At 44.8% G+C, this 11090-nt stretch overlaps 1 protein-coding gene across 1 annotated transcript in view; it reads left to right on the forward strand.

Moving 5' to 3' along the window:
* Wipf3 (WAS/WASL interacting protein family member 3) overlaps positions 1–11090 on the forward strand; it is a 65082-nt gene that overhangs the window by 50193 nt on the left and 3799 nt on the right. Inside the window, exons 7-9 of the mRNA XM_010628364.3 lie at positions 1993–2142; positions 3291–3392; positions 8980–9056. Of these exons, the coding sequence (XP_010626666.1) occupies positions 1993–2142; positions 3291–3392; positions 8980–9056 (329 nt within the window). The remainder of the gene's footprint in view (positions 1–1992; positions 2143–3290; positions 3393–8979; positions 9057–11090) is intronic.

Below are 11090 nucleotides of genomic sequence, written 5' to 3' on the forward strand. Positions count from 1 at the left end.
ACACATTTACATGGTTAATCGCTTTTATGCATAATTTTATATTGTTTTATTAAGTAAATAGTTTTGTCAAATTACTAAAATTTGATCATAAGTAAATTAATATGATAATCGGTATGTTCTATATTGCTGGTGTTAGATATATTGTTCCATTTTTATTATGAGTAATATAGGAAATACTTTTACAGAGATTTTGATCTATATTTTGGATTTTTTTAAAGGATATATTCCTAAAAGGGAATGTGCAGTACAAAGGGCAAGGATATTTTTAAGACTTGATCAGAAGAGGTAACATTTTAATCAACTGGTCACCAGGAAGGCCAGAATTTATAGTTGTGAGCCCTTTCTGATACTTGTGATTTTTAAATATTCATGGTGGAGTGAGAAAAAAACAACATGTTTTCGATTTGGAGAAATTGGAGTTCAAATCTAGGGTTCCCCACCCGTTGCTATATAATCTGATGTCTTCTGGGTGGGTTTTTTTTTTTTAATCTTTTGGAGTTTAATTTGACCAATAGGAATGAAATTATACTACCTTTCCCATGCGGTGGCTGTGGATATTCACTGAGGGCCTGCATGTGACTGAAGCTGCCCTGCAGTCCTTTCTTCTCCTTTCTCATAAGGAAGGACAGCTTGTCATTGAAGGACAATTTGTAAATGCCTGGTGGGCGCTGCTGCCTAGCAAGGGAAGTCCAGAAAGGAGGAGAGAGTCTGGGAGATGCTAGAGGCAGAACAGAGGCTGGGATGGTACAGGGAGGACCACAATCACTGCTTCTGGGGCACCTCCTCCTGCCCTGGACCAGGACACCTGCTGCAGTAGGTGCCTGCATGGCCTCTCTCTTTGTGCCTCTGGATATGAAGCTTGGTCTGGTCGTGTGCAGAGTGAGAGTAAATTCTGCCTCAGCACAAGTCAAGGAAAAGGAAAGAGACTGTAATTGTGAACATCTAGCGCAGGAGCGGCGGCGGCGTCATCACCGGACAGGCAGCTGGAGATGCTGGCAGTGTCAGTAAGGAAGCAAGTGGCAGTGAAATGCCTAAACTGAATAGCCCAGATGGGGTCGCTGAATGCTAATGGAGGCAGACGGAGAAATCTCGGCAGAGGAGAGAGGGAGCCTCTCACCCATGTGACTGAGAAGGCTGAGGGTCGTGGGCTGGATCTGAGTTGGTCCCTGGTGGACATGAAGGGTTCGGATTGAGGGGAGGTAAGAGGGGATTTGCAAATACAGGAGGGCTATCAAACCAGAATGTGGGGGCAGGAAAGAGCCCCTACAGCTGTCATCTGGGCCCTCACCTACTCCCTGTCCTTCTTACTACCACCAGTCTGCAATGGCTTCCTTTCTTTGGCCGGTACCATGTGACCATGAGGGTCATTGCCATCAGTAGTAGCCCAACAGCTACCACTAGTCAAGCCTTACCAGATGCCACATGACTTAAATCAACTCTTTGTCTTAGGCACATTCTTATTGCTAAGACACAACACCCAGCACTGCAATTTGAAAGAGGAGAAATTTATTTTGGCTCACTATCAGCTGGGCAGAAGTGACATGGAGGAAGACTATGGGCAAAGGAAAGCTGCTTACACGATGGCAGCTAGGAGAAGAGAAGAGACGGGGAGGGAGATACACCCTTCCGGGCTCACTCACCCCATCTCCTAACAGCAAGCCAGCTATAGCCCCCTATAATCCAGTCACCCTCCAGACCTTTGGGGGCATAACCTAGATTTTAATCATGTTATTCAGTCTTCTCAACAACCCTAGAGGTGCATGTGCTAGTATGATTCCCATTTTACAGATAAGGAAACTGAGGCACAAAGAGGCTACGTTAATCATCCCAAAGGAGAACCATGATTGAATCCCAGACTGGCTTGAGATATCATCCTCTTACTCATTTTGTCATATTACACCCTAAGATCTAAACCCCTACCTGCTCGAATAAAGCTCTAGAATCCATTGTGTACATTCCTGTATCTAAACGCCCCATCATCTTCTCTGGAAGGGACCGGTGGAGGAAAACTAAATCCACCTCCTGCGCCCCCTGCAAGATCCCCCACGACAGAGCTTTCCAGCAAGAGCCAGCAGGCCCCAGCCTGGACCCCCACCCCACAGCCTGGAAGCCAGATGCGAAACGGAAGCCTCCACATCATTGGTAAGTGGACACATACCCCAAGTGGTCAGCCAGTAAGGATGGGGCCCCTCAGCCTCTGGTGGGTGGGTTAGGGGCATGTGCCTCTCACCGAGTAGGGGGTGCTCACTCAAGCACAAAACAACGGTGAGGTCTGTGAGACAGGGCTTCTTTCAACACATTCTGCGTGGTTCCAGGCCTTACTCTTGTATTCTGATTCAGATTCAAGAAGGGAGGAAAATGGACATTTACCACTATGTGTGTTTTCCAGGCATGGTAGTGTGTGCCTGTAATCCCAGCAGTTGGGAGGCTGAGGCAGGAGGATCACTGCAAGTTCAAGACCAGCCTAGGCCAGTCTGAACTACATAGTGAAATCCTGTCTAAAAGAAAAACCTGTGTTCTTACACATGTATCTATCTGTCTGTCTGTCTCTCTGTCATCACAGAGAAATTAGTGTATTCACCTGAAAGACTAGAATGACATAGATAAGGGAAAGAAATGGGTGGGAAGCTTACCAGGCAGGGGCACAATCAAAGCAAAAAAGTGAACATAGCCACCTGGGGTCAGATGTGACCACAAAACTTATTCATCCCTGAAATAGTGTTTACCAGACACAAGGGCTGGACTACAGAGCAGGGAATCAGCCCAGGGAAAGACCACATGGCCCCTCCCATCCTCTCCCAGGAGCTCAGGGCAGAAGTGTTTGCTTTGAGGAACCCAGGTCCCACACTGGACACAAGCAGGTTCCTTCTCATCCACGAAGGAGTCCTTAACTACCTCCCACCTCCCCCGAAACTCTCCCACTGTCAGAAGCTTCAGGCGGATGGTCCTTGTCGGGCCGAGGTTCCCCACCCTACCTCTGGACTTCGGGTAGCCCTGGCCACTTCCGCTTCCTTCAGCAGCTCCCCTGAGATGTTGGTTGGAGTAAATTGGGGTGGATGACGGGAATGACTGTGGGTTTTACTTCGCTGCCTTCCCTCATCACAGCCACTCGCTAGCTCTTCACAGGCAGAGGGATGTTGTAGAGAGAGTAGCCCTGTCTTCAAGCCCCTTGCACAGAACAAGCCAGCAGGAGACAGTATTTTCAGTCATCACCTGTGTATTCCTGGAAATAATTACACAGGAGTCATCACAGTCACCCCAGTAACCTTTACCGTTTCCCACATGTGCAGACGACTTCGAATCTAAGTTCACCTTCCATTCTGTGGAAGACTTTCCCCCTCCAGATGAATACAAACCATGCCAGAAGATTTACCCCAGCAAGATCCCCAGAAGTAAGTACCAATTTGACAAGACTCCTGGCTTTTCTCGATTCTCCAAAAGTAGGTATTTAGTGTGTGTTGACTGACCACAGACTAAAGGATGATGTCATGATTTACTGTCCTAAAGGGATGTGATGCTAACCCTACTTCTAGAAGATTTTGTCCTGATACCTAAGGATTTATTTGGATGTTTTTTTCCACACCAGGGTTAACTCTTTGCCATCAGATTTGGATGCCTAAATTAACTATGTATCCTTCCCCTTCCCAGAGCTTTTGATAGGGAACTAAACACCCCAGAACATCCCAGTGAAATGGGATACAGGTGCTTTGCATGAATAGCTAGGGATGAAACTGAAATTCTCCAGTTTAGAATTTCCACAAACCATGAAATGGTCTCAACTTTGACTGCACATTAGAATGACCTAGGAGCTTCTAAAAACCTTGAAGTGTAAGCTAGATTTGATCAGGAAATCCAGGGTGGCACCCAAATGTCAGTATCTTTGAAAGCTGCCAGATCATCCCAGTATATAGCCAGTAAGACTCGCAACCCACCTGTGCCTCAGATCCAAAATAGAAGGGAGGGAAGCCATAGAACATAGGCTTGATGTATTTATTGCCCAGTGAGTGATTGCTGCCCACTAGGGAACAGGAGTCAGTACTTGTACAGCTCTGGGCCAGATTGGACAGGAGGTAGTAAATAGGAAGGGGCAGAGTCAGCAACAACATGGGGTGAGGGGGGATATGTTCCTGTTCCACCACACAGGCAAGACCCCCATTACACGATCTTTTCACCCAACTGGAAAAGGATCAGTGTCCGGGGTCGGCATATGACCAGGAGTCAAGGACTAGGTTTGACGACCCTGTCCTTTCAGAGGGACCTTGGTGAAGTCCCTTCTGATGGACTCAGCTTTCTTGAAGAGCAGACAAACTCCAGCCTTCTCTTCTCAGGACAGAGGCTTTTCTCACCAGGCCAGGATGCAGATGTCCCTACTGTTTGTGGGACGGCACACTTGAGAAAGGGGCCTGTGTACTCTTCTGTTAATCATTTGTACCTGCCACTTTTCTCAACTGGAGAGAGGGAAAGGAAGTGGACTGGTATAAAGTGGTCAGGGGAGGAAACATCACATCCACCAAAGGTTCCAGTGAAGATCCAGCAATGGGAGGACAAAGCTGCTGTGTCTTGCATTCCTGCTCAGTTCAGCAAATGTACAAGAGCTTCCCAGACAGTGGAAACAATTGGTGAACAGAGAGACAAAATGTGGCTTAGCCATACAGTGGGATGTGATCCAACAACACAAAGGAATGAAGTACCGAGATACACCTCAGCATGGACGAAGCTCAAAACATGAAGCTAGTTGAAAGGAACCAAACACAGAAGGCCACATGATTCCATTTATATGAAATATCAAAAATCAGCAAATTCACACAGGCAGAGAGCTGGATTACTGGCTGCCAGGGAATCTGGGATGGGAAATGGTGAGTGATTGCTAAAGAGCATGGAATTTCTTTATGAGGGGATAAAGTGTTTTACACAACATTGAGAAGTGGCAGTTGAATGGTGGCATAAGTGTTAGAAACGAGGGGGAATATTTTGAGGGGATCAATAGCAACACATCTTTTACTGTGATAAATTATTTAATTTACACATTAACCATATTTTTCAATCACCCCTTGTATTTCTGCCTTTGTGGTAAGCAGTTTGGCAGAAGCCTTGGTCCCAGTGAGCATTTTTGGCTACTCCTAATTATTACCTGATTATTGACCACACACACACCTTTGTAAAGGGTCTTCTGGCATCCTATTCCTTCATGATGCTCCTGTCTTTCCTGGACACTTCTGTTTTTCTCTAAACCCACAGAGGTGCTGTAACATCTACAAAATACTTCCCTTGAACCACTGTTCCTGAGCCTTCTCTGCTTGATTGGAGCCAACCCTGTCTTCAATTCCTCCCCTCCTGTTCTCTCTCCACTGGAGTACTCCCCAGCTTTCTGCCCACACACCATGGAAAGAGCTCAGATCACAGCCACCAGTGGACTTCCGTGTTGCCAAATCCCGTGGTCAGAAGCATCAGCCACATGCCAGCACCCTCCTTTCCAAAGCATTTCTCCATTTGCTCCTGCAACACCTACAATTTTTAGAACATTCCAAGCACATCTGTGCCTTTGAGTTCTTTGCATGCCCTATTCCTTCTGTATAAGACACTTTCCTCAGACATCCACGTGACTCACTGGGCACTTCCTCTCAATATTTGATCAGATGGTACTTCAGATCAACAGCTCAGGCTGCCATAACAAAAGTACCATACTTTGGCCAGCTTACAGTTCTGAAGGATGGGAAGTCCAAGATAAAGGTGGTAGCCGATTCAGTTTCTAGTGAGGGTTCCTCTTGCTTTTCAGAGGGACTGCTCCTCAGTGTACTAACATAGTGGAAAGAGACAGAGGACAAACACTTGTGATGGTCACCAGTCCCTTCGTGTGGGGCTCCATCCTCATGACCTCATCTAACACTTATCCCCTCCCAAAGTCCCCATCTCCTTATAGCATCACATTGGGATTCAGGCTTCAGCATACGAATTTTGGAGGATCACAATTTAGTCCGAACCAGTACCTTATCGGAGAGACCTTCCTTGACCACCCAACTTAAAACAGCAGTTCTTTCTGCCCCCCAGAAAGTCTTATTTTCTTCATGCTGGTTTTTAATTGTTTTCAAAGCATTTAGAAAGTGTGTATTTCAAAGCTTATATATCTCATGTGTTTACCTGCCACTTATACTGCTCTATCTCCCAGCCCAGCATACGGCCTCAATGCAGAGGCTGCATTTGCTTTTATTCAGGTCCTGTTGCCAGCTCCCACTGAGCAAATATTTGTTGAATTAATAAATAAAAATGTTCACTCATACAAATATTACTAAACCACATATAGAATAAAAAATTTAGAAATAAGACAAATTATCACTGGGGTTAAATAAGGCAAAGCCACACAGTAGAATACCATGCAATCATTAAAACATTGTCGACTATTCAGCGACATTGGAAAATGTTAGCACTACCATGTAAAATTAAAAAATAGCAAAATAGTATATAAAAAGAACGTAAAATAAAATGTAAACTGTATAAAAGTGAGTGGAGAATTTCATCAGATAGACAAAGAGACTAGAAATACACACATCAAAATATCAAAAATGGTTATCACTCAGTGGTGGAATCCTAGGTGACTTTCGTTTTCTTCAATACGATTTTGTCCAAAAAATTTTTTATAATATATATTGCCTTCAAAAACCATTAAAACTATTTTTACTGCCAGTTATTGGGGGAGATGATCCACACCCAAGCAGAGGCAGAGATGGAAATGAGGCCCAGGGTGACCCTGTGTCAAGAATGAGGAGGAGGCCTGAGCCCTCTCCAGGGGGCTGCATCAAGGAAGGAAGCTGCATCAAGGAAGGAACGATGGCCGGGACAGTGACAGTGACAGTGAGGAAAGAGGGGGAAGGCCAGATATGCAACGTCAAGGTTTAGTTAGATCCAGTGGAAGCTGTCATTTCCTCACTTAGGCTTGATGAGAAGGCCCTGTGGGGTTATTCAGCCCAACTCCTGCATGTACAGCTGAAGAAACCCAGGCAGGTAACAAGTGGCCTGCCCCTGTACCCAACTGAAAACAATCCCCCAAAGCCCTGAACTTTCATTAAAACATTAATTGCCCAGTGTTCTTCATGGCCCAGTGGGTCTCACATTGGGGATGCTGTAGCCTAGAGGCCAGTTGGCAGTATCTGGAGTCATTTGCTGTTGCTAAAATAGGCCTGGGCATGGGCAAGGCTGCTACTGGCGCCTAGTGAGTACAGACCATGGATGTTGTTATGTGTCCAACAACATATAGGGAAGCCCTACAGTGAGGAATTATCTAGCCCGAGATGTAAATAAAGCCTGGACTGTGAAACTCGGACCTAGCAGGTTTTTCTTTGTCAGACAGGAGTTTCTTAAATCTAAGAACATCAGTTTTCTGGGTTAACCTCAGGCATAGAATGAGGTCAGGGGCTGTCTGTGAGAGGCTTTTTGCTTTTTATTCAAGCTGACTGAAAATCTAACACATTGTGTTGTTTGCTCCAAAATAATCTTTATTGTAGAACAGATGCAACTCATTGATTTTTAAAAGTTCATCTGGGCATGCTGATAAACACCTGTGGTCCCAGCACACTGGGACGCTGATGAGGCAGAAGGATTGCAAGTTTGAACCAGGCCTGAGCAACTTAGTGAAACCCTGTCTTAAAATATAAAATTTTTAAAAAGCCTGGGGATGTAGCTTGGTGTGAAAGCCCTGGGTTCAATTCCCAAAAGAAAAAGATCCCCCAAAAGAAAAAATGTACAGTGCTTTAATGAAAGTTTAGAGCTTGTTTTGCATTATTTTATAAGCTTCAGAGACCCTTCTTATGATAGTTCATTTTAACAACTATCTTACCTTAATAGGAGTCTTATCCTGGCTTAAATAGGATTGTTGTAGAAAAATTCAAACATATTTAAGAGTTTTTTTAAATGGTAATTCTGTCACCCAAGAGGAAGCACTGTAGTTTATTATGGTTTTGATGAATTTTAAAAATAGTTGAGACTGTTCTATTTATATAGTTTCATCTACCTAAAATAAGCCTTTATAAACATTCAGATAGCTGCGTAGAGCCCTCAGTGACCTAAAACCTTTTGCTGAACACAGGCTATTATCAGTCTTTCACTCGATAAATCTGTGATGAATGTTTCTTCATTTCAGTTTGCTTTTAAGTAGCATGCCAACCTGGATTGTTCTGGGGGCTTTGGGACATGGTCCCTGACATAATTCCCTGACAGAAGCAGGACAGGAACATCTCCTACCAAATGCAGCAGAGGAGGAGACACTGAGATGCACCATTCAGTGCACCTGATTTAGGGGAGAGGTCCGGAATGCCTGGGGCCATGGGTTTAAAACTTGGGCATACTAATCAAACCACATATCAGCACATATACAGATATGTGTAAGTAAAGACCAGCAAGAAAACACTGGGGGGATTAACCCCAGGTTTTTCACAATGGTGACTTTGGGACAGGCAATTGGGATTAGAGGGAGAGTCAAGCAAGACACAGCTTGGAGCTTTTCCATTATCTTCTGTATTATTCCTTGAATGCTGTATTATGAGTGTGAATTCCTATGGAACGTGTGTAATATTGAAGCTAAAATATATTTGAGTTATTTGGATCCTCATGGACTACAAGCCTGATTCAGTTCAGCAAATGCATTTCCTTGTTCTACCCAACCCTGGCACATACTTGACATGGTTCAGTAGCAGGCAGATGAGTGTCCCCAGAGGCCATGCTCTAATGTGCATTTAGATGATGGGCCTTAGTGTGCTCTTCTCACAGCACACTGCACTTGACTTCTGTGTATCCGTGGTCTGTGACATAGAAGACAGGGTGGAAACATGATCTAGGGCCAGAGCCAGAAGGTTTCAGGTTGACGCGCTTCATGTTGCTCTTGGCTCCCTCACTGTTTTAAGCACTGGTTTAGCAACTGTTTCTTCATGAAGTATGCACAGCTGACCCTGGGACAATAGATAGTGAGATCATTCTTGTTTCTTTCAGGCCGCACTCCTGGTCCCTGGCTCCAGGCTGAGGTAGCAGAACAGAGCTCCGATGACATCAAAGGCAGAAATTCTCAGGTAACAGACACACCCACAGGTCTCTGGATATAAGGCCAGGCCTTCTCCTCGGCGTTTCTCCTTTACAGCTGAGCATTTTTCCTCATATTCCTTGGGAATGCCATTTGATGTACCTGTGTTGCTAGCCAGTATGAGGGCCAGGGTTGTAGCTCATTTGCGCCGTGCCTGCCTGAGAAGTGCAGCGTCCTAAGTTCAATTCTGAAATGCCCACGGTTTCAGACTCTGAAGGTGGAAGTGGGGTCCTTGGGGTCACTGCTACATGCAGAAACAAGTGTAGTCACTGGGAACCCCTCCAGGCTCACTCTGTAGTAGTCGCTCCATCACCCCGTCTTCCCTGACAATGACGGTTGAAGAAGCCTGTGAGAAAAATCCTGTAACATTTATAAAATGTCATTCAAGGATTTCTTTCAGCTATGGTTTCTTTTATCACCCTTGGTATGTTTTCCTCAGTCGATATTATAATTGATAAATATCACAGCCCAACTCCCCGTGGATACAGGAAACAGACAAAGCTCATCAGGATTTACCTCAGCACTTGTACAGGACAATCTTTGATATGTCCTTATTCTCAACCAAGGCAATTTAGGAGTGTTTTCTAAAGTGGGCAGAAGTCATGTCTCCCACTGCAGGTGATAGGACCTCACCTTTAACAAATGACAGGGTCTCATCTTTAGAACCAGGTATTCCTTCCCTGGCCTTCTCCAGTTTCAGGATTTGGTGTAACAGATAACAAGCTGCCTGTTCTTAAACTAGGCCATTTTGCAGCTGCACAGAATGTCAAGAAAAGTGATCTGAGAAGAAAGGGACTTGGTTCCTGAGAGATGGGACAGTTCTGAGAAGCGGACTTCCTTCCTCTAGCAAGCGTCAGGTGACTCGAGAATTGCAGTAACCATTCTCAGATGATTACAGGTTCAGAAGTGGGTGTACAATTGTAGTGAAAGTATATATACATAAGGAAGGAAGGAAGGAAGGAAGGAAGGAAGGAAGGAAGGAAGGAAGGAGAAGGAAGGAAGGAAGGAAGGAAGGAAGGAAGAAGAGAGGAAAGATATATGCAAAACTGTTAGTAGGCAGAGAGGATCTGGGAAGGTGGCAGGCTAAGAAGTACAAGGGCTCTGTCTCCTTGCCTAGATAACAGTTGCACTGGTGGGATCTGTCTGGTGGAACCATTTTGGATCTTGAGGAGTCTGTTGAAGGTGTACAGCATCCAAGGAAAGTTCCATGCTAAACTGAAGTTGATTTTAGTCGGTTTCAGCTCTTAATACAGGAGCAGCTACCTAGCCCCTTCCCCGGTCACCAGGGTAGGCAGCTGGGTGCATGTGTCTGGAGCAGCTTGTGCACAACTGGTGGGAACCAACAGGAGCAAAATTTTAAAACCCCAACCTCCAAATACTGTGGATCTGAGCTCTGATAGCTTGTTGTTGCTTCTGTTCACGGATGTGTAGATAAAGAGATGGGCAGTCGTGGTTGCATCTTCTCTCCCATTGTTCTAAGCTCCTCCCCCGCTGGCTAATGTGACTTATTAAGGATTTTTTTTTTTGGTTCCCTTCATTTTTCTCTCTTTTCCCTTTTGGGAGCCAAGCATTAAAGACATTCAACAGTAACTTTGTGTCTGAGGAGAATTAGAAAGTGAGCGTTTATACCTGGGAAAGGTGCAGACTCAGGAAACACCTAGGACCTCATGTGTAACACCTCAGGCTGATTCGTGACATGGACACCATCAGTGACAATCCAAAAAATAAAACAGAAACAATAACAACAAACGTTTTAAATGCAACTCCTAGAGAAGGGAAAGAACCTGACTTCCAGGGTTACTACACTATTTGATTCAAATGTATAGTTTTCAACAAAAACACAAGTTATATGAAGAAACAAGAGTATAGCCTATTCAAAGAAAAAAATAAATCAACAAAGACTACCCCTGAAAAAGACCACATGGCAAGAGCTGGGGATTTAGCTCAGTGGTTCCTTCGCCTGCCTCGCAAGTGCAAGGTCTGGTGTTCGATCCCTGGTACCAAAAAAAAAAAAAAAAAAAAG

Source organism: Fukomys damarensis, unplaced genomic scaffold (assembly GCF_012274545.1).
Source record: "Fukomys damarensis isolate Sample0158 unplaced genomic scaffold, DMR_v1.0_HiC HiC_scaffold_4, whole genome shotgun sequence".
Taxonomy (NCBI): domain Eukaryota; kingdom Metazoa; phylum Chordata; class Mammalia; order Rodentia; family Bathyergidae; genus Fukomys; species Fukomys damarensis.